This window comes from Acanthochromis polyacanthus, chromosome 2, assembly GCF_021347895.1.
Source record: "Acanthochromis polyacanthus isolate Apoly-LR-REF ecotype Palm Island chromosome 2, KAUST_Apoly_ChrSc, whole genome shotgun sequence".
NCBI lineage: Eukaryota > Metazoa > Chordata > Actinopteri > Pomacentridae > Acanthochromis > Acanthochromis polyacanthus.
In genome coordinates, this window is record NC_067114.1 from 16,123,338 (window position 1) to 16,147,723 (window position 24,386).

Consider the following 24,386-nt stretch of genomic DNA (forward strand, 5'->3'; position numbering starts at 1 on the left):
AATTTCATAAAAAATGACAACACTAAGCATTCATTGTGTCTGTCCTTGATTTAATCAAACTGCTACAGTCAAGGCAGCAGACTGTTGGCAATAGAGTTAATATTAAACTGGCAGGATTTAGTAAGCTAAACGGCCACAGCGATTATAAACCTTATTTATATTCAACATACAGTCGTATCAACACTGTACAAGTCCCACTGAAAGCTGGGAGATTTACAAGAGCAACACTGCACAAAAAATAAGACTGGCAGGGTTCAGTTCAGAAACAGTTGCCTCTAGTACTTGATGACATGAAAAACTTGTAATAATTTAAAACTATTTGAAACAAGAACCGCTTGTTGAAATGAACCCCAGCCCGATTTATGTCTTCAAGGGAATGAATACTTCCAGTTTGTGAAAATTCTGAGGTTGTAAACATTGCAAGTACAAAACCAGAATATACACTGAAGCTCGCGACCCGTCATTGAAGATTGTGTACTTGTGGGGAATCAGCTTTCGTTTGACAATGCAATACAGTTGTAAATCTTGATTTAAAAAAAAAATTAACAAGTATTTTAAAGTTTCAAACTTTTCCTCTCAGCAATGGAGCAGCAGTAAAAGGTGATTTTTCTACATGTGATCACGACTGACTTCAAGTGAACAGGGAAAGTTCAGACAAGTTCCTCAGACTTGTGAATGTACAAATGAATGTGCAGAAGACACAAAATCAAATATAAATACTCTCAAATTAATCTATATTCAGACAACATATGACTGGCAAGTGCTCAAACATACTTTGTGGCAAAGTTGTCAGAGATTTGCAACACTTAAGTCTGTTCTTGACAACCACTAACTCGTGAAGTGGTCGTGTTGTAAGTTAGCCATCAGTGGTTCATCAACAGGAGAACCACACAGAGTCAGGCTGGCTGCATGTTTCGCTCTCTTCTTGGTCCTTTAAGCAGAATCCACGGCATTAGTGTCTCAAACAAACAGTGATATGTGCCTTTAATCTAGACTCATTGCTTGACTAGTAGAGGCTAGTGTTGCTACTTTGAAATATGTTGGGCTTTAGATTCTCTGCAGAAATCCTCGCTGTAGAAATATAAGGCTCATTTTGGCAACAAGAGAAGCTAAAGTAGGTAAAATCCACTGTACGTCCACAGGCACATGTGGCACCATAGCCATTTTTTCAGTTCCACAGCCTAATGGGGAACTAGTCTAACCTAATCTAGTGTTAGAGCTCAAGATGCTTGGAGTTGTAAATGTTCCAGCAACTAGTCTGAAGAAATGTGGCTCATTGCATTTTTCATTCGGCCATGATTCATCTAAACAGACTGAGGGTGACCAGTTGAATTTTCTCACACAATTCCAATCTCATCACTGACTGAACAGAAATATATCTGGTTTCTGTTTCATTTTTGTAAGATGTGGTTCATTTGTTTTACCCTGTTAATTCGGTTGATCTGCACTGCCTGAGTAAATGCTGCCTTAAAAAGAAGGAGCTTTGAATTCAGACTCACCAACAGTACCAAGGCCACCATACTGCATGTATAAACTATATTATCATGTTTTTGGCCGTACAGTTAATGTGTACAGTTTGAGGTTTGGCACACGCTGAGTGAAACTGGCAGTTTGGTTCATTCAGCTGCAGCAGTGCTCATCACAGTCAGTTTCACTTTCAGCTCTTTATAAAGTTGTTCCTTCTTCCCTAAACAAAGTTTCTCATCCTGCTAAAGTTTACCAGAACCAGAGCTGCTGATCAGTCTGTCTGTGTGCAGAAATGACAGCAGGCCTGCAGTGCACCTTGATAGATTTAAACCTGTTGTGCCTTTAAGAGTGTTTTTTTTTTTAACTGTGACCATTGGTCAGATCAATGAGAAGGTTCATGTCAAAAAGCTCAGTGCTTCTTTCCAGCTTTCAGTATTACCCAATCAGGTTGTTTGATTCACTCAGTACCAAGAAACTGAAAGCAGAAGTTTAAAACTTATTTTCTACCGAGAGTATTTTCAAATACTCATGTATAACATTTTTTGGAATGAACTGTAGAACGGGTGTATATTGAAGATCTCTGAAGGTTTGTGATTTAATATGAAAATTTCTGTCTGATTGCAAGACATGTTTTGCACTCCCGACAGAGCATCTGCAGAGGAAGCAGCGACATCAAACTTTGACAAGGTACAACGATGTAGGTGCAGCTCACTTAGTGAGACTTCTTTAAACGAAAAAGACAAATGAGTGTTCATGCATCTGGTCCACTCCTAGCAGCAAGCACCGTTAATATAGGAGATGCAATCAAGACGTTCCAAGACTGCAGACAGTTCAGCGCTGATCATACATGTCAAACAAAATGATCAGGCTCTTGTTGAACTGCTGACCTTCCTTCAGTCTTGGAGGTTGCAGGTTCTTCCAGTGAAGACTGCTGCTTGTCCTCTGGGTTGAGGATGTAGACCCAAGTTTCATCACCACGTGATCCTCGTCAGTTCAACACACAAAAAAAAACGTCTCTTTCTACACGTTTGAGGTTCAAGGTGAAACTGTGTTTAGTGGTCAGAATGTGTCTTCCAGAGTATATCCGTGTATCACTGCACAAGAAGACAACTGGCAGTTGAATTTCAATTAGGCATGCTTTTTGAATTTAACAGATGCAGACTTGGAACTTCTTGATCACACCCTGGAAGTTGGGAGATGGATCTTGCGGAGAACTGGAGAGTTGATATTTACGTGTCTGATCTCAGATTGTTTTCAAGCTGTGCTGGCAGCAGAGCAAGACTCACGTTGGATTGGAGGAGCAGCGCTGGAGGAGCAGGGCATGGCAGGTGTCACAGACTCTGACTGGTTTGGGAGACGCAGGCAGTGGAAGCTCATTGTCAGAGCAGCTGTTACAGAAAATCTCCCCACAGTTCCTACAGTGGTGCTGTGGACAGACAGAGAGTCAGAACCACCTCAGTATTGTTTTTATTCCTACAGGTACTGAAACATTGATTCATTTTCCATCCACTGGGGATCAGACACTAATTTCAGCACTACTTGGGGGCTCAACCTGTTGTTGCTGGAAACTAAAGCAAATTATTTACAGATGATATTTCTCAGGATAGACCAAACATTTTCAGATTTCCAGTGCTGTTTTACCATGACTTGTAAATGTTGAAGTCTTAATTATAATCATATTTGTAATGAAATGAGAACAGACCTTTCGTCTTGAGATGGAGAACTCCTTCTCACACAGCTTGCAGTGACTGGCTTCTTTGTCCTTCAACCAAACCTGACCTCCCTGAAAGAATACAAACAACCAATTTCTCACATGATAAAAAAAAAAACAGCAATAATTATCACTCACCATCAATCTCTTTGTCATTTTTCTGGCCACCACTAAAATCTTAGTGATGGAAGACCAAAATACTGATCTGTTGTTTTTTTCCCCTCTTTGACAGTTTCCTACTTTACCTGAAGAGCTTTGTTGGCTTCTTTGATGTCTTCGATCTTCATTTTGGATCTGGTGACAAACAAATTCAGACAGTGTTACGTAAACAAAGTCACCCACCACAGGTCATCAGTTCTGTTTTTTCCAGACTTAAAAAACAAACAAACAAACTGTAGACCAGACAAAGATAAAGGAGAATATTCGCTCAAATACTAATAAAAAGTATTTCACTCCTATTTAGATTTTAAAGTCCAATTCATCTGAAACTGATAAACAGTTTGCAGCAGTAAAAGAGCATTTTTTATTCAGGTTTCCATACTCGCTGAGCTTAGAGCCTAGTTCCTCCAGAGCTCGTTCTTGGTCCTCACAGATGGACTTTAGCTGAATGTTTTCATCCTGGAGACGATGGAACTCCTAGAAAACCAAAAACAAGCAAACGACAGAACACACACATTAGATCAGGCCAGACTTTGGGTTAACCCTGTCATTGCCTTAAGACATAAACACTTTATAAAGCATACTGTATGTCATGCACATGGTTTCTTTCTCTCTTTTCTTACCTTTTTCAGTCCATTGATCTGCAGCGCCTCTGTGCTGAGCTGAGCCACAGTGTCTCGTTCTCTGTCCAGATCATTCAGTAACGTCTGTCTCCACTCCCTCTCTATCTTCAGGTCAGTCTCCAGCTGCTGGCTGCATGTACACCGCAGCCACAGACATCACCAATAACAACAATAAAGGGGACAGAGACAGCATTGGAGATACTGAATAACATATTATAATACAGCACACTGATTAATATATATTCGTCTGATGTTTCAGTCTCAACAACATGCAGCACAGCTTCTCTACATGACGTGCTGATGTAGGTGTGGATGGGTGCGAGTCTACCAGTCAGTCTGTCTTTGTAGGCGTTTTGCTTACAGCTGCTTTTCTCTGTGTTCGATCTGCCGCTGCAGGCTGTCGGCCTTGTTGGCAAAGTCCAACTTGAAGCGCCGGGTTCCCTCCTCGGCCGATGTGCGGTGCCTCTCTGCCTCCTGCAATCTGCACCATTATAACCAGGGACAAACTCAGGACCATGGAGAGAAAAAACTGGGAGGAGGTGGTGTAGAGGGAGAAAACAACAGGAAGATGGGAGCGAGGATGGACGGTAAAAGAGGAGGGTCACGGACGAAGGTTTCTGGGGTGAAAGACGGAGGTGGTATGGCTCAGGCTGGGGAGAGGGAAGGTGCTGTAATTTGGTCTGTTACAACACCAGGAAGTCAAATTTAATGGTGTAAAACAGAGGGAGAAGATCTGAACAGAGCAGTAGGGAATAGGAAGGGCTGATGATTAAATTAAAGACACATGATGACACAATGAGTGAAAACCACCTCAAAGGAACTGAACGGATCGTGGGAGTAAAGGAGAGCTAACTGAACGAAGTACCTGAGCAATGAATGAGTGGTCATTACCTCACATATTCACTGCATTTTTATATGCCAGTTGCACTTTTTCACCCACTATAATGCGGTAAGGGGATGTATTTCATAGCTTTTTTTAGGGATGTGAGGATTGTAATGACGTTTGAGCACCTTAATATACAGCGAATGTTGGCTTAAGACTTCTTTGAAAAATTAAAATAACATAGCATGAACATTGTACTCTACACATATCAGCTGTCTAACATGACCAAAAACTGAAACCACAGTCAGCACTTTCAAAACATCTAACTTTATTAATCACGGTGGTAAAAGACAGTAGTTGTGAGTTTTAAACAACTGTACTGAGTGTTTATTCTTCTACAAATTGAGAGTAGTATGAACATGGAGATAAGTAGAATGATTACTTCCTGATACATCACAAAAGTCAATAAATATGCCAAGACGGGCACAACAACGCAGTTCCCTTGACAGAAGCTCCAGAGGTGGACAGCTGTGCAACTGAAGTTCCCGCTGTCTGTTTTGCAGATGCAGCACACATGAACTGAGCTAAAGCTGCTGTTCCCACCCAGTAGTTTACATCTACAACCTCACAAATGTCACTGCATGTGAATCCTACGCAAGATAAAGAGCAAGCAGGAGTAGAGCTGTGCCCAGAATCACACCCTTTTTAAGGTCAGTGAATTCTATTTACTCCCACTGTGCTGTTTGAGTGTCCAATTTCTGATTGTGGATTTGATGCCCTCAAAAACTAATACACTCTGCTGGCAATACAGTTTGTAACATTACATTACAATGTCACATGTCAGTGAGGAAGCAAAACGGAGCACTGGTCTGTGTTTGGAATCTCAATTTGCTGCTCTCTGCTCAGTGCCTTGTATTTTTATATATTTATAGCGCTTGTGGGTAAGTGAACAAAGGGCCGATTTCGCACACAACAAGGGTCATCACAGCCAGTCACAAGCAGGCCAGGAGGTGCAACACATGCAGAGCAAACCAGCAACAAATAAAAGCAGGAGGCTGCACAAACACACTCCTGTCAGACTGAACATCTGGAGTGAATCTCAGTGACTGACTGCAGTGAAATGCAGGTGCTGCCAGCAGTGTTTTCAGTCTAGATGGTGTGACGCCTGTCATGTTACTGCTCCTGCTTGGGAGTTTAACGTCGTCAACTGCAATAAGGCAAAAAAAAAATCCTCCCTTCTGGCACAGGCAGTCACAACAGCAAAGCACAGAAGCAGTTATTCAAAGATCTCAGCCGAGCCAACACGGACGCCACTGATAGGGAAATTACTTTTCTGACAAGAGGACGGTCTACGTTTTTGTGAGGCAGGAGCTAGAAGAGCATCATTATCGCTGTCCTATAGCAGCTCCTACCTTCAATTTACTCTGCAGCTTTTCAAAAAGCAGAAGGGACAGTGCAAAAAAGGGACTGATATACAATCTAAATTAAGCAAATTTAAATAGCAATTTGAAACTATTTAATCAGAGAATTGCAAGCTACTGCTAAGAAACACATCACGCAGTGTTTCTGAAATGTTGTGTCAATTATTTCTGAAATTAATGTCAGTCTCCTTGTGCAGTGATCACACTTTTGATGGCGTCTCATGTGGTCATACTCCATCACACATTTTGAATCTTTTACACAGTGAATATTGAACTGATGCTTGACTTTTAAAAACATCTAATCACAAATCAAATTACGATATCCGTCAGAAAAATTGCACTCCAAATCATCTGGCCCTAGTCTAAATACCACAATGACTCAGTTACTGGTGGCTCAGAGTGTTGTAGGTAAAACAGTCAAAAGCTGTGACATGAGTGCAGACGTCCACTGCGATCAATAACGAGGAGCCTCTGACTACATCTCAGGGCCCAAACACTCGACTATCCTACTGTCAGTGTTATTGCATATAAACTGACTACCGGAGACAGCAAGAATGTGGAACCTTTCTATGTATGTGTGTGAACGCCTGAGCATGTGAGTACATAAAGTAGAGTGTGATTAATTTAAAATGTTTCTTCACTTTCTAGTTCAGTATATCACTCTTCTCTGCCCAGCTAAACACAGATGAAACTTTTCCTCTATTAGCACGAACTCCGCTGTTTGGATGTAATTTAACTGAAGATCATGAAACGTGTTGCAATGATCTGTTGCTGATGAGGGTGTTTCGCTAACTAAACCAAACATGCAGTCCTGTTTCCCCTGGTTCTGTGGCAGCTCTCAGGTTCTAAAACCATCTAAATATTGTGTGCAGAAAAACAGGAATGTTCTCAAAAGTCCACGTGTTCATGCTTGCGTGTCCTCAGAAGGAGATGTCCTTGACTAGCTTGTACTGGTGCTCTGTGTCTGTGCTGGCACACTTAACAAACGACATAGCAAGCGTTCTGGTCTGACTGAGCAGATCCTTATCGCTGCACAGAGGAGCAGGGATCAAATCAGGGAAAAAAAAAGATTAAATATGGAGGTTTAAGGGGAGCAAGATGGATGGATGGATGGATAAATGGATGGTATAAGAAGATGAACAAAAAGGAGGGAAGAAGGAGGAAAGAAAGGAAGGAAGAAAGGATGTCAATACATCAGTATTCTAAGTAGCCCCGGTTACACTGAACACTTTTTGTGACCTTTAACATCACAGGCACAGCAGGACGTGTAAATGAAAAGCATTAAAACACAGAAATCTGATTTCAGACTACCGGGTTCATTCTGTAATCAGATTTCTACAGCCTGGAAATGTTTCCTTTCGTAGTAAGCGTGAGTAATGAGAAGAGGTTGGGAGGAGAAGGAAGGAAGGAAAGGCAATGTAGGAGATAGATGAATACAACTACTACAGACAAAATCAGGAATGCTCAGGCTACATCTGTACAGAACTCTACAGAGGGGGAGATTTTTCTCACATTAGCTGGGAAATCATTCAAATTTCATAACCTTTTGTTAACCATTTAAATTTCTTCTTTCAGCTACAACAACACAAACCTCCCACTAAAAAGTGTAACCGGGGTCTGTGTCTTACAGCACCAGCCTACGTAAACCTTTAGCGCAGCAAAAAACATTCACAACCAATCACAAATAGGATGGAACAGACTTAAACCAATGGGAGAGGAGAGGGGAGGGATGGACCGTGTTGACTGGGAGACAATGGGGCGAGGAGGGATCGTAAAGCATCTAACAACCAGCAGACAGCGACATCATGAGAAATATGGAGCACTTATGCACAGAAGGACGAGGTGCAGCACTGACAGAAAACTTAACATGCACTGTATTATATCAGACATGATCAATTAAGGACTGCAGGGTTTCCACAAGGAAATAATTCATCGAACACTAAAGCAGATTGTCTTGCAATCAATGTTGTTAGTAACAAAAGGCTTAGCACATCTGCCTCTCCTTGAAGGTTAATGGTGTAGCTCATAGAAACAGCCTTTACTTCAGGAAAAGTGCCTGGCCTCGGCAATAGAACACTGTAAGAAGCTCTGCACGAAGCAGCAGTTTTCATTTATAAAAACACAGTGATGAAAAAGAACCAAAATAAAATCTTAGACACCTTGAGGTAGAAGAGAAGAGGAGGCACAGAACAAAAGCCACAAACTGGAAGATTGTGAATATTTTGACCTTAATCTACTCAACTAAACGGATCACAAAGGACGCTTAGCAAGGTGACTGAGACCCCATCTCATTACACTTTACAATGCAGGGTAAAAAGATCAATTTAGTTTACAAAAAGTAAGTTTGCACTGTGACACTGTTTTGCAGATTTCCAGTTCATAGCCTGCTTCCTTGGGGAAAACCCAGAGCATTAGAGACAAGAAATCACTTTTCCCCATGTCCTTCTACAGCTCTGTTCAGCTGACCTACAACTTAGACCAGACAATGCTCTTAAATGTGCAAATATTTACACAGCGTCCAATTATTAATGATCGTCTCATCCAGAAATAACGAAAGTCAAGTTATTCTGCTTGTATTAAAAGCGTCTCACAGACATTGGAGCTACTATGTTGTTAAAAGGGCATTGCGTAATTTCAGGTATATAAAAGAAAAACAGCCTGATTAAACAGCTGAATGCGCTGTGGAGACACATGGGACAAGTGATGTGACGAGTGTGTGCTCTGCCTTTCCAGACAGCGGAACTCACCTTTGCTCCAGCTGCTTCATGGTGGCAGTGATCTGATTGGTCTTCTCCTCCAGACGGCTGATCACATCGTTCTTCTTCTTCATCTCCTCATCGGATGACTAAGAAATGAAAACGATGAGCTTTCATAAGAGGTTCTACTTTATTCCTTTGTCTTATGACCGATAGAGTGTGTGGTTGTGTCCGTACCTGCATCTTCTGGTACATTTCTACGTTGATGGCTTTGACCTCGTCCAGTTGCTGCCTCAGTCCGATTAGTGTGTCCTGTTGATCGAAAATCAAAAGACTTAAGCTGTGTTTATGTATTTATATATTTCTTGGTGGATTCATTTATCCATTAATTGATTCTGCACTAGACTGAACTGAGCACTGATTGTCATTTGCCGTTTTGGAGTTTAATCATATTTGTGTCACATTTCAGGAAAACATAACAGAGAGGATGAAATATGAATATAAAATCAACTGCATGTAAGAATGCATGACACAAACGTTGTCATGATAATGACGCTGATGTTCTCCACCTCATGATGTTTGGGATTTTAATGATCCCAGCAGCCCGATATGAAGCTGCAGCTACTGTATCTCACAGTTCGGCTACAAATGTCAGCTGCTGGTGTTTATGTTGCAGAGTTCACATATCGGTGGTGAGAGGCCAGACACTGACAGGGCTGCCAGAAATGTCTAAATATAACTCCGATATGACAGATTCAGCCACACCATTAACAACACCAACAAGCCTTACAGCCGTACATGGCTCAATCTTCCTTTTTTAAGGCGAGAAGATAAACAAGGAAGTGCATGTTTACTTGTTTTTCATGAATATCTTTCTCCAGAAGCTTCATTGCCAGCTCCATTTCCTGTTTCATTGACACCTGGACGACCAACTCGTTCTCCACATCCTGAAAAAAGGACACAATGCTTCTGTTACTACACAGATATCACACATATTTTACACATATATTACACACACAGCCACAGTCTGACCTGTCTGAGCTGACACTCCTCTTTCAGCTGTCTTTGAGCCTCATTGTACATCTCATCCAAACCCTGACGAGACTGTTTGTACGTGTCTCTCTCCACGGACACATCGCCTTGAGTTACCTGGATAAAGAACATCAACAGGAAGAGGATGTCAGCCGTGATGTGCATCAGTTTTAATAGTTTGTCGTCAGAGTTAGGAAACATTTCTGGAATATTAGGAGGCTAAATGTACATTTCAGTTTTAGCTGCAGTTAATAATATATGTTTGTGTAAATTTGCGCTTGTGTGTGACTGTGTACCTCTAAATGTTGTTGTGCTTTCAGCAGAATCAAGCTGTTTTCACTCCTTAGCTGCTGGTTTTCTTCCTGTAGTTTGATGATGTTGTTCTTGGCTATGGCTAACTGTAGACACAAACGTGCACATATGAACAAAGAAACAGAATAATTGAGCTGGTCTTTAAGGGTTAACAGTTCCACATTAAAACTTGAACTGACCCTGCGATTTTAGCAAAGCTATTTTGGCTAAATTACATCGATATGAAAACGCAATCTGTTGACATAAGTTTAATTGAACAGAGTCGGTCTCACCTCCTCTATGAGTTTAGAGTTGGACTTCTCTAGAGAGTCGACTCTGCCCTGAAGACCATGAACTGTGGAACTGGACACAAAAAGACAAAAAAAAATACATTATAATTATAATCAACTTCTGTCCTTTTTGAGTTTTACCAAGTTCATGCTGGCAACACTTTTTATTACCTCCGCCAAGGAGGTTATGTGACACCCGGCGTTTGTGTGTCCGTCCGTCTGTCTGTCTGTCTGTTAGCAAGATAACTCAAAAACGCCTGTGCAGATTCACATGAAATTTTGAGGGGATGTAGTCTATGGTAAGAGGAAGAGCTGATTTAATTTTGGTGGCAATCTGGAAAGGATCCTGGATTCTGGATCACTTTGAATTTTTTAGTATGCGGTTCAGTATGTGGTCCAAAATAGGACGAAAACATCATAGGTTAGTATGTCGTCCAACAAATTGGAACAAGGTGTCCACATAGCTCAACTGGATAAGAAGGTGATTCGTAAACAGAACTGTGTCAGAGACGGAGGTTTGATGCCAGCTCATGATCCTTTACTGCATGGGTTTCCTGTTTTCCTCTCTCTCTGTCGATTAATTAAGAATGGAATAAAATTGTTCATGAAAATATATGTCTTATGTTTTCATGAAAATACAATAAAATACTTCAATTTCTAAATCGTACATAAATGTATGTGAATACAATGTTCCATGGGAATGTCAATATCCTTGGCGGAGGTCTGCACTCTCTGAGTCATAGTTTGGTATGTTGTCCAAAATGTAACTGAAACGTCATACTGTAGTTTAGTGTGTTGTCCAAAATGACAGAAAAAACGTCATAGTTTAGTATGTCGTCCAAAATGTGACAAAAACGTTATAGTTTAGTATGTCGTCCAAAAACTGACAAAAACATCATAGTTTAGTATGTCATCCAAAAACTGACAAAACGTCATCAACGTATATCATGCAAAATGTGACATAATCGTCATAGTTTACTGTGTGGTCCAAAATGTGACAAAAACTTCATAGTTTAGTATGTCATCCAAAATGTTCTAAATCGTACATAAATGTATGTCAATACAATGTTCCACGGGAATGTCAATATCCTTGGCGGAGGTCTGCGCTCTCCGAGTGCTTTTCTAGTTTAGATTATGTGGCTGGGATTGTAGCTTATGCAACATAATTCCTAAACCTTTTAAAGTTCAGAGCTACAGAGAGAGATTATTAAACTATAATTACATTTACAGCAGCAGATCAACTGAAGCTAATTTAAATGAGTCAGAAGATTTATGCAGACAAACAAACTGAAAGAGGAAATGTGACTGAATCTGAGCTCTGCTGAAGCTGTGAGCAGGAACAAGAGATGCAATTCTGAAGAACATAAATCCTGGATAGATTTTATCCAAACACAATTATTAATACATAACTTCCTTTATATTACGTAACAGTCCGATCTGCAGCAAGTCTGAGGAAAGCCGTGCAGACAGCTCTGTTTCTAACAAAACAAATGACTTACTTGAGCTGTCGGTTCAGTTCCTCTACATAGTTCTTCTGATCCAAGATGGATGCGATCTGGCTATTCCTGTTGTCATGGAAACGGACATAAAACAGAGCTCTACATCACATTTGGAGAAATAAAGCAGCTGTATTAAATAGTAGAGAGAACGCTCATACCTCTCTTCACTCCTGTAATCATCGATGTCATTCTTCAAGTACATAGAGAAGTCGATCACGCCGACCTTGAATAAGAACATAAATGAGCTAATATCACTCAAATGTAGGAAAACTGTAAAAAGCAATGATTACACATTCACTAATTTGAATAAAGGAGTCGTCGTGCCTGAGTAGTTGCAATAGTATTTACCAGAATTAGAGATGCTTAGAATTACATGGATACTTTGTGGCACAAATTAAAACTCATACAAATTGAGCGCTTCTTGTCAGTGATAGTATACAATTTCTATCCAATGCTATGTGTATCTGCATTTACTGAAGCACAAAATTATCTTCTAACCACTCACTTGCATAAAAGCTGCCAGTTAACCACAGAGTTGACAAAATGGTGAGTTGGAGAACAGTAGATTAATCATTAAAAAAGTAGCTAAGCTGAGTTGATTGTTAGATTAATCAAATGGTCAATCTCCAAAAAGATAATATTGGATTATTTTGGATATTCTGATAAAAAAATTCATTGTTTCGGTGATTTTTCAGTCTCAAAAAATGGCACCAGGCCCAATTTACACCTGCTATTAGAAGCCATATTTGTCTACAGCTTTCTGTGTAATTGTTCATGTCACTGGAACGCCAAATCACCTCATATCTACCTACGATCTCAGCCACATTCAGTCAGTGTGTGAACACAGGCTTTGTATTGTCGAAAAAACGTGTTTGTACAAGTTGTCCACCAGTGGAGCAGAAACTTGACACCACTGCCTCAGCTTTCTGTCTGTAAGAGGCCAAGACAATATGGTCTAACTGACAATTCCCGTCTTTCCTGAAACTAGAGTACATCAGATAATCTGTTTCAGATCAATGGTCCAGTTGGCACAGGAATTAGAGCCACATTGCTTGTATTGTTCACATAAGGCATCCTATGCATCGTTGCGTGGTATAATGCAAGCATAGTGATGACAGTGATGCATACCTGGCTGCACAACAATCCAGATAACACACCAAAGTGTAGACCACGTTTCAAATGAACTATGTAAATGTGTTTCTTTAGTCATATTGTGGAACTAGTGTGTCACAGCAGCAGCTACCTGAGAGTCCAGGTCCTCGCCTTTCACACACAGATTAGCATCAATGACGTTCAGGCCCACCAGCAGGCCAACGATCACGGCTCCCTCCTCCTCCAGCATCAGAGCTGAATTCTCATAGAAATCGCTGAGGATCAAAATACAACAGATTCTCAGAAATTATCACTCCATTTTATCCTTAAGAGTCTGAACTGTCATTTATGTTTTGTGAGCAAGTTTTGCTGTCAAAATATGTCAAGTTTATTCTCTTGTCCTCTGTCTGTATGCACCTGAGCAGGTCTTTTCTGGTGATGAGGAGTCGCAGGTAGTCGGCCAGCCGCTTCTGCATGAGAGCCAAACGCAACCAAGCTCTGGCTCGGCCTAAAGGAGTCCTGGAAAACACACACATGCACGCCAGAAATGAGATCAGATTTTAAAGAGGCCCTGAAGGTTCTAGGCTGGTGGTGCTGGGACATGATTAGATCCATCTGCCTTTTTTGTCCCCGTCTACTGATACTGCTCTTGCTCTGAAAAGTCTCTGAAGATTTGCGTGTCTGAGAGCCTTCCAGATTTGATCTTTAAGTCTGACAAAAATACAGATCCTACATGAAACTTATCAGGGCACATTTTCAATTTTTTTCCCCAAATTTAAGTTTTTATTGAAATCTTAAAAAAAAGTTGAGTGAGCTCATCTACACAATTAATGTTCTGTTTGTGTCAATGTTTCATTTTCCTTCTGTCTGAGCATCCAGAACTGTGTTTGGCAGTTTGTACTGTCCCCTATCTAACCGTTGGGTCTGAACTTGGTGTTGCTAAATGACTGCTTTGCTACACATCTGCAGGTCTGACTCAGCAGCACCAAAGGAAACAGACTCTGTTCTCCGTCTGAAACAGCACAACTGTTCCTCATTTTGCTAGATCAGACGTGAATATTTCTCACTTGATTCTTTGCCTGGAGGGTCCGTGACTCATAATAGGATGGACTTGAGAGCAACATGGGAATCGTGTGCATTAATGAGGTTTTGCAGAATCCAGCTAACTACAGCCACAAGAGAACATTACTTCAGTATTAATGTTGGATGCACCACTGGAGTTTTTGGATGTTGATCAACTGCATTCTTGTCTTTCATTGTCAAAGTCTAGGAAAAAAAAGGTCAAAAAGACACAGGAAATATAAACTCTACTGCACTATTACTGGCATGATAGATTTAACCTGTTAATTTCCCAAAATTGACAGTGTAACATGAAGTTTTACAGGTAACTGCTTGTCACATTACTGGAATATGTGTCTACGCACAAGAATAATCGGGAAATAAGGAAAGAGAGAAGTGAGGCAGCAGGGAGAGGAAAGGTGAAGTGAAAGTAAACAACTCTCAGGTACTTCCCTGATCTGGCTCAGGTCACATTCTCATGTTACTCCTGTTTATGACTGTGTGTTTGTTGTGGCTCCTCCAGCAGGATGTTAAGACAAGTCATACAAGAGTAAACCCGAGTGTACATAAACGAGTTCCTTACTTAAGTCCAGGCAGATCTCGTACGGAGGCTGAGATCTCTGCTGCTTCAGGACAGAGTTTCTCCACCAGCTCCAGAGGACCCCACAGAGACTTGTTAAAACCCAGAAAGGACTTCTTCACTGGAGAAAGACGGAGGGAAACTTCTCAGACACACTCAAGCGTATAAAAATATGCAAATGCAATCTTCTATGTAGGAGGCAAATTCACACAGACAATTTCCCAGCCTACATATTCAATTAAGGGACAGCAGATATAGCCAGAACAGTCAGTCTCCCTCTTACCTCTGAGTCCGTGCTTGAGGCAGTGCTCCATGACCACAAAGAACTGCTGGAGAGGCGGGTAGTCCGAGTCCAGCGTTCGTCCGAAGCTCAGAGCCGACTCGATCAAACCTTTAATGCTCAGCTTGGCCATGTTCAGGAGGTTGGCTCGCTCCATGGCCATGGGGTCTCGCAGGGCTGCAGGACAAAAAATTAATGTCAAATATGCATAAAAACATCTTTTTAACAGTTTTCAAATCAGTGATGTTTCATTATTCCATCATCTTAAGAACTCCATGTTCCGTTGAATGTGGGTTGCAGAAGGTGCACAGGATGCATAAAAACATAGAACATATTCACATAAGGAGAAGGAAAAACAATATTTAGGAAATTCAATACGTGACTCTTTTTTTTAAAGATTTGTTGTCTCTCTGAACAACTATTCACTTCACTTATTGAATAATCATTTCCAGACTGGTCATTAAAGCACACCAACAAACTCTGAGGGCTGATTATGTGAGGAATAAACAACTGAGTCGGTTAGTTCATGTCTTAACTGGTTATTATCACAAACAGGGTGCAATGAAGTCAATCTTTGTGCTTTAAAGGTAGAATACACCCCAGTGCAGTAATACAGACTAAAAAATATCATGAAAGAAGAGGTTTCATGTGACCAGAGCAAAAGCACTCCTTCAAACTCTAAAATTATTAATCGCCATAGAAATAATTAATCTGACAGTACATCTTTTCTTGTGAAATATGTATTTGTCCTATTTGTGACTGTGTCTTTGGGAGGAAATGCTGTATCTCAACAAAGCAGACGTACCGTTTCCACTGCAGAAAATCTCCAAGGCTAAGGCTGTGACCTTCCACTGTGGTATGCTTTTAAATGCTCTACATGTGGACTTCCAGGTTAATGTGTAGCCAAACACCAGAACAGGACAGAAAAATGTCTGGTAAAAGTATACAGAGAAGTTGCCCAGCAGTGCAGAAGAGGTTGAAATACTGCAGCAGGTTGGCCTGGAGGCAGAGACTGAGGTAGATTAACAAACGGGAGGCGTGTGACAGTTAGTATGATGGGACCAGAGGATATTAAATTAGAAAACAGTAAACTTCTAACTAAGTGTTTCATTATGTGACTTATACAACAGTAGGGCTGAATAATGGGCAAGAAATAAATCAGTTAGATATTATTTTGAGGCCTGTTGCGACATGGGTCACAAGTTATGTGCAAATGATCATTTTTCATAATTTTTCCACTGAAAAATACAAACTGATGATGTGATTTTTGCAACAATCTGTAAAAAATAAGCATGTTCTAATATGTCTGTAACATGGAACTTGTAAGCCGCGGTATCCAAAAGACTTCATGCATAATGACATTTTGCGACACACCTATCCTCAATTCAAACATTGTGGCTACACTTAGCCATGTTATGATTTTGACATTAGTTTGATTGATTGTTCAGCCCTGTGCTACACTGAAATCCAGTCAATGATGGTGAGAAGCTACAGAACTAAAGCATTTGCAGCCCTAAAGCTATGACATTAATTTAAGATTTAACGCATGCCTTTCAAATTTGTTAGCATACATCTCGTTTCCCTTTACACTTTCAAACTGCACTTTTTCCCTGACCAAAAATCCAAAACACAAAGATGTTTAAACTTGCAATGCCATGAAGCAGGTAAGAGCAGCAAATCCTCACATGAGCGCTGGAATATACAGTTAATTATCAAGGCAAATTGGCCATAGTCATTTTGTTCACCTTTTGTTTCAGGCCTGTTTCAAATCCAAGTCTGTGATGCAGACCTGAAAGCAGTCAGATTATATTTAGCTATTAGTGTGGGAGGGTATTTGTGCTACTGACAGACAGAAAGAGATGCTGGCTGCTGGGCAGATGATGCTGTGCTCCTGGGTATATTAACTTTGTAAGATAATCAACAAGGTGACATCACATACAGCCAACAGTGCTGCAGCACAGAGCAAAGCATGAACCCCCACCCCAGGGAACATTTTCCATTTGTATTAGTGCAGCATGTGATGCTTCAGGCAGTGAAGTTGTGTGGCGCTATAAAACAGAAGCAGTATTACTACTAACAGAAACAGATGAAGATGTAGCATCAGAGCATGAAAACAGCACTGATGTAAGAAAAATCAATTGGCCACACAGAGAGGAAGACATAAGAACACTGTCACATCTAGCACCACCAGCTGAAATGAGTAATCCTGCTTCAATTAGGAACCAACTGTAAAGCAAAGACGAAGATTAAACCAGCCCCTGAATCAGCTACTGGGGGTCATCAGTCCTGCTGCTATGAACCAGGGATCCCGCCACACTCTCAGCCCCCTAATGATCATACTCTACCTTGGACGGCCCAGTCCCCCGGCAGAGACGTCCTGTGCTCCGACACTTTGGGCAGGACGTGAATGCTCCCTGAAATAGTCTCGGACGCTTTCCTGGCCAAAGCAAAGATCGGAGCCTGCCATCGGCCGTCTCCTCCGCCGCCTCCTCTGGCCGTGCCGCTACTGTTAGCTTTATCCACAGACCCAGATTTCTCCTCCTGTAGCCTCAAAATCCCAAACACCTGAGACTTCTCCTTGCTGCTGTCCGCCTCAGACAGAACCAACTCGTGCTCTGCGGGCGATGCCATGTTCACGGACCTGACGGATGATTATTTCACAGCTCGGAGTCCAAATTAGCCAGATTCATACGGTTTGCTAACCGTTAGCGAGCTAGCGTGAATGCACAATTCACCCGGCGACCATTATGACAGTCGTCGCGTTAAAATACCTGTGATAGCACCGGCCGAAGCAATGACAGGTCTGACCAGTGGCAAAAATCGGTAACGTTCCCGGGCTGCAAACCGTAAACCGGGCGTCGGTCTCGCTACATGATGGACGTAAGCACCGGCGGCGACAGCGCGGAAAACCGCTGCTCAGTACGTGTGTCTTTTCCGTACATCGTGTTGGTGTTCAGATTTGTTTACAGCGAGCAGACCTAACCGATAGTTGGCGTCTCCACGGTCCCGCTGCACCTCCGGAGGGGCGGTGTCACACGGCTCACAAGACACACAAAGGCAGCACTACGTAATGATTTTACTGGCTACTGAGCGGAGGCCTGGCGCTCCCTGCTGCCGGGGAACGGAACTGCAGGTAGGACACTGCTGTGTTTAAACAGAAACACCAGGGCGGCCTGGATACTTTTTATCCATCCATCCATTCTCTATACACCGCTTTATCCTCACTAGGGTCGCGGCGGGTGCTGGAGCCTATCTCATCTGACTCGGGCGAAGGCAGGGGACACCCTGGACAGGTCGCCAGTCTGTCACAGGGCTACATATACAGACAAACAATCACACTAGCATTCACACCTACGGGTAATTTAGAGTAACCAATTAACCTCAGCATGTTTCTGGACTGTGGGAGGAAGCCGGAGTACCCGGAGAAAACCCATGCATGCACAGGGAGAACATGCAAACTCCATGCAGAAAGATCCCAGGCCCACCCCAGGATTCGAACCGGAGATCTTCTTGCTGCAAGGCGAAAGTGTTAACCACTATGGCCCTGTGCAGCCCGGATACTTTTTATACTGAACAAAAATATAAACATATCATGTAATATTTTGTTTAATTTTATTAACCTAGGAGAAAGGGTATTTGTTGTTCCAACACATTAAATCTCTATTACAGAATGGGTATCATATGATTATTATTTCTAAATTGATTTTATAAGATAAGATAATCCTTGATTACTCCCCACACCTGGGGAAATTCACATCGTTACAGCAAGCTTATTTAGTAATAAACAGTAATAGTAATAAAATAATAATAAAATAAAAATATTAACACTATCTACAGGGATGAGAAATTAAAATGAACAAATACACTACCGACACTGTAAACAACACAGTATAAAGTGGCTTGACATTGAATTTATTTCTACATTTGTTTATACATTTTAGTCTATTTTAAATAGCTTTCGCAAAGTACTTTCTATTATTTTCCAAATTTTGATTTATCCTGCGTCCGGTGTTTCCTTATTGAATTTATTTATGAGTTTCAATCTGTTTCTTACGGAGCCCCTCTGGTGACATGGTAAAAAAATAATAATAATAAATTGTGGCCACAATATAAGCTATAACATGTGCACAAAATACTAATTCCTTCCCACAAAATACTAATTCGTGGCCACATAATACTATTTATTTTTTTCGTTAATGACATGTTTACAGGGATGGCAGAGGAGTATTGGTTTTATAGTTTTTTTTAACATTTCTTTTTTATGTAAAGCACTTACATGTTACATTCCATTTGTATGAAAAGGGCTATACAAATAAAGTCTGATTGATTGAATGATTGAAGTAGCTTAGTATCCACTGATATGATACGATAGTGGACAAATCGAGAGATCGTCTCGAAACCACTTGTCAGTAATGAGTCATGTTTGTGACACAAAGAGTTGCTGAGCTTATAAATGCTGTTTAAGGAATGTTGTCTCAGTTGGTGAACATTTTGGTGGATGTGTTGTCAGACACTTCCATCTGCCTCATCATGTAACAGATTAACTATCATACCATGCTGTCTGAAATGATCTCTTTGATGACTAATGGGGGGGTTGTGCACATTTAAGCACTTGGCTACAACTCTAACTGACCCGCCAGCATCCAGCAGGCCGACAGCCTGCTCCCATCTTTCTCTTGTCATCTGTGGCATCATGTCATTTGAATAAAACTGCATTTTAATGTGGCCTTTTATAGTCACAGAAGGATAGTCTGTGCACCGGTGACACAACTGTCTATCCATTAATGTGATGGTTCAGCTCAGACTTCTGTCGTGTTGAAAGTGATTTGGAAATGCCGTTACGTCCAGTAATGAGATGCTGCAGTAACTCTGCGTGCATTAAGACATAAAGCCGACCCGCTCAGTTGCAGTCAGAATAACAGAACGGTGTGTTAAAGGTGTCTGTCTGATCACAGGGTGTGGATGAACTCAGTGGTTGAGAATTTGTCACCAGGTGGAAAGCTCAAAAACTTCTTGTGGGCTAAATTTTTGTAGCCTTTTCTAATCTTTAAAACCATGACAATAGAAATTTGACTTTTAACTCCTTCACTTAGTCAGAAAAAAGAACCATTTGCATGCTGCATTCATATGCAAAATCTCACTGAGTAATATTTCTGTAGCGGTTGACTGTAGTAAAAGTGTGTTTATGTACACTTGCATACCAAAAGTAAGTCCATACTAATCTTTTTCAATTGAAATTATATGTCAATAAAATTCAGACGTAATTAATTCACTTTTTACTCTACAATAATATTAATACAGTTATTGTTCCTAGTTGTGCAAGAAATTAAGGTTTTACATATAAAATCATGCATGATGCTACAGAATAACCAACATTATGTAAATAGCAATAAGGACTTCCAGCCATCTAAAACAGGAAATGCACATCAGTACTACTAATCCAATAATCCAACTACTCACAGCCTGTAATTATGGGTTTGAGCACTTTTACTCTTGATACTTTAAGAATATGTAAAAAGTATATAGAAGTAGAACTATTTATGGGCTTTTACCTAAGTTACTTTATAAAATTACATGTAGCATAGTATTTTTAAATTGTGGTTTAGCTACTTTTATTGAAGCAGAGTCTCTGAATATTTCCTTCACCTCTGTATTTTGATTAATTTGTGGAGCTTTGATGACAGTAAGACCAGTTTACATACTGTCATAAACGCTTAAATACAAATGTGAATTTTAAGTTTAAGTCTCACAGTGTCAACAAAAGCACCTTTATCTTTTAAATGTTTTACATTTTGTAGAAAATATAATCAAATTGTTAAACAAATTAAACTTCAAATTTTAATATGACATTTTACAGCACTTGCTGCTTCAGCAAGTGTCTGATTCATACTTTCTTATGTGCATGTGGTTTCTGCTGGGGGAAATTTTACATATTCAGCCTTTATTTTCCACATGTATACTGAACCAGGGTGGAATACTATTAAACTGCAATGCAGACGAATTTAGTGTAATTTAGATGCATAACAGTGGAAACAATGAACACCCACACACTCCCCAGTAAAGAAGAGGAAAAAGTAAATGAAGAGAGCAAAGCTGAGCAGGCTGTGGAAAATGTGATAAAGGTCTCAAATGAAACCAGCACATTGCATGAAATTCAGGACTGCAACTAATGACTATTTTTACTATATAATTTGTAGATTGTTATCTGTTTGATTATTCAACCTCATCATTTTAATCTAGAAAATATCATTAACCTGGAAAGAATGCCCAGCGCCATCTTTAGTGATACAGTCATGGAGGGGAAAAAAAGCAAATATTCATATTTGTCTAAGCTGAACCATCACATTTTTCAAATTTCTTGTGTAAATATTTACAGTAACAATTATCTGTAACAGGTTAACAGGTTAAGAGCTTCAAGAATGAACTGTAAAGTTGTCATGACTGCACAAAAGTCAAACTGTAACAGCCACCTCATCATGCTGATTGATAATTGTCTTGTTTAAATGTGACTGATGGTTGTAAAGATGGCACTGATCATCAGAACTTTAATACACCGGCAGTAAAAACATCATGCTTCTTCCTATAAGTTATTTCCTTTAGACACCAAGTCTAAGACTGATGCATTAATTATTTAAATTATGGTGCACGTGTAGATCAGAGATTTCAGCATCAAGGTTTCACAATAGAGAGAAATGATTTTGCAGATCCTTGATTCGAGCACAGTTACTAAACTTTAAGATGTTAGTTGCCTTTTTCAGTGAATGGTTTCCTAAACCTAAAACAAGTTATTTAGTTTCTCTAAACTAGTTTTAGTCCAGTGATTAGTCCATGGATACCTACTAACATGGCATTGTTTTTTTGTAATACGACATGTTTTGAGACCCCATTGCAACATACATGGTCACTCATTCAAGTAGCAATTTCCACTGTACCTTGATTGTAGGCGAGTCGCTCCATACTCTCACTATGAGTGATGCCCCAGCGGTGGAGACTCTGAGGGGAGTACATGTCGAGTGGGACTCTCAATTGTCAGTCCCTGCAACTTGACGCGTTCCGTTCTGGTCAGGTTTCTGTTGATTTTGTGCCACACAGTCTGGTTTTCTTGGGTTTTCTGATACCCCACACAACCCTTCCACCTAAACTGTGGTGCACTGAGATGGTGTGTTCCAGTTTGGTCTTGTTTGGTCGCAGTCTCAGGATATGTTGGGCATCACGTACACCTGAGGCAGAAGAGACAGTAGACAGGAAGATATATAAACCTTAAAAGGAGACACGGAGAGGAATCCTCGCTTCATACAAAATGTAACTAACTTACAGTAAAACACTGACAGACCTCCTTGCATGGGTGTGTACTCACTGGCTCACCATGACATGCAGAAAGCATGGTGGTGAGGCTAATGTAGAACTAGCTCCCTGTTTTGCTAGGCTGGTCTCATCCCACTGAAGTACTTCCTACATCTGCAGTTTGATCATCTATTAAAATAGGACGAATCCAATTACACAAGTCCGATTATCAGGTCGCTACTTTTTCTCAAAATGTTGTCCAGTACTCAAGACCATTATGTCTCTGCATCCTGTCACTTATCTGTACAAACGTTTCTCACATAAGCACACCCTTAACAGTTATGAATAATATATGCTAAAAATGTTCTCCCTGCACAGTTTCTATCTAATCAAACAAAGAAATTCAGATTTCTTGTGAAATCAACAGTCGCCTCCATAGAGTTTTACCTTTTTTTTCCCAGTTTTGAGAAGTAAATCCAGTGTCTCCACCTCACAGTAGCCTGAATGTAAAAGCTTCCAACAGCACAACAACTGTAGGATTATTCAGACTACAGTAAAATGTACTGCAAAAAACATTGTTTTTCTTCCACTTGTGTGGTTTCGCCTTGTTTTCTCTCTCTCTCTCTCTCCTGCTAATAGCTGAGGGCTGACCAGGAATCATATGACCAGTTTTGTGCAGATCCCTTCAATCATTAGCTGTTTGCATACTGCCAGTGTTAATTCTCTGAATGGCTGCTGCTCACCTCAGCCAGCAGAAAATACATGATTCACAACCACAGCTTCCCCACTGCTCATGTACATGAGTTTCCTTCTGTTTTCTTTCTCTGTTGATTTGTTGTCTGCCTCAAACCTGATTCATCTGTATCCACCCTTATGTCATCTGACGGTCTGACTTGTTATTGCTCTACTCATCAACCTGTTTGCTTCTCTATCAAAATCACAAGAGACACTATGATAGGGAGTCAGCCTGGCTGCAGGAACATGTCCATATATAACTATCGTTAACACAACATCATGTAGAAAACTACAAACAGTGACAACAGACATCCCAACACGCTGAAATCCATCTGAATAGAAGGTAACTGGATTTCATCCTGCTGCAATAGAAAAATACATTATATATGATCCTACGTCTTTAGCTTTACTGCTATCGCTGCATCATGCTTACATCATTCTCCTCCCTCCATCCACCTTCCTCCCCCACTCTCTTATCATCTCTGAACCACAGCTAAACATACTCACTACTACACACCACTTCCAGGGTGGCGTGTTTTTCTGTCATATGACAGTTTTATTCATTGCAGGAACCTGCCTTGCATATGAGAGAAAGCCAAAACAACCAATCAATACTTACCCTGGATGCTCTGTCCACCAATAGGGTGTGATGCTGTTTCATTGTAGTAGCCAGCCTTTCATTGTGCAGCAATGCTGCAGTTACAGTGCTGCTATGCTCACAGTTTCTGACAGTTATTTGTCTTCCTTATTTTGTCAAACACAGAACAAGGCGTAGTAATTATCTCAAGTAGTAAAGTGTACATGTAAGAAAGTACAGCACAAAGATGAAAGCAGTATTACTACAGTACGTATAGTATATACTGTACTTCATGTGTGATGGCTGTAAGTAAACCAACTACATGTATCACACCATCATTACTAATGTGCTGTTATTACTTTAACATGCAAGTATGTCAACTTACCTCAGTAGGAAGAAGTGTGTATATTCTTGGTTACGCAGCTTCTCAGCAATCTGTTCCGAAAAATGACTTGGTCACGTTGATGGACTTTCAGGCGATGACCCTGTGCAAACCACAAAAGATGGGCTTGATGGACATGGAAGCTGCAGTGGATCAGCCCAGTTGCAGGAGCTACAGGCGGCAGTTAGACATGCCCAGATGTCCAGATAAACATCAGCAATGATGAAAAGATGACATCCTCTGATCTATCTATCTATCTATCTATCTATCTATCTGTCTATCCTAAAGATACTGCAAGGCTGTAACATCAGCAAGAGCATTTGTAGTTCAGAAGCAGGAAGCCGGTACACGCTCTGCTGGGGATATCACCGACAGAAACCACAAC

At 40.7% G+C, this 24,386-nt stretch overlaps 1 protein-coding gene across 4 annotated transcripts; it reads right to left on the bottom strand.

Moving 5' to 3' along the window:
• Positions 1–29: 29 nt before the first annotated feature.
• Positions 30–24,385, bottom strand: rufy2 (RUN and FYVE domain containing 2). 4 transcript variants are annotated; one of them, XM_022193535.2, is made up of 20 exons: positions 24,005–24,385; positions 21,956–22,243; positions 15,027–15,200; positions 14,747–14,864; positions 13,522–13,623; positions 13,256–13,379; positions 12,171–12,235; positions 12,013–12,078; positions 10,517–10,586; positions 10,229–10,330; positions 9,933–10,049; positions 9,755–9,847; positions 9,138–9,212; positions 8,952–9,049; positions 4,322–4,441; positions 3,961–4,090; positions 3,720–3,814; positions 3,424–3,472; positions 3,170–3,250; positions 30–2,893 (listed from the first exon to the last, which is right to left on the bottom strand). In XM_022193535.2, the coding sequence occupies exons 2-20, from the start codon at positions 22,029–22,031 to the stop codon at positions 2,750–2,752; spliced, it is 1,899 nt and encodes a 632-aa protein (XP_022049227.1). In that variant the 5' UTR covers positions 22,032–22,243; positions 24,005–24,385; the 3' UTR covers positions 30–2,749. The 4 variants fall into 4 exon arrangements, with proteins under 4 accessions (XP_022049227.1, XP_022049226.1, XP_051800965.1 ...); XM_022193534.2 differs by lacking the exons at positions 21,956–22,243; positions 24,005–24,385 and adding an exon at positions 17,369–18,145; XM_051945005.1 differs by lacking the exons at positions 21,956–22,243; positions 24,005–24,385 and adding an exon at positions 15,829–17,347.
• Between the last annotated feature and the right edge of the window lies 1 nt (position 24,386).

Coding starts and splice junctions, on each gene's coding strand:
- rufy2 (XM_022193534.2), bottom strand. CDS start 17,654: ATGGCATCGCCCGCAGAGCACGAGTTGGTTCTGTCTGAGGCGGACAGC. Junction 3,815..3,960: donor AGATCAATGGACTGAAAAAG/GTAAGAAAAGAG, acceptor TTGGTTTTCTAG/GAGTTCCATCGTCTCCAGGA. Junction 2,894..3,169: donor TCTCCATCTCAAGACGAAAG/GTCTGTTCTCAT, acceptor GTCTGTCCACAG/CACCACTGTAGGAACTGTGG.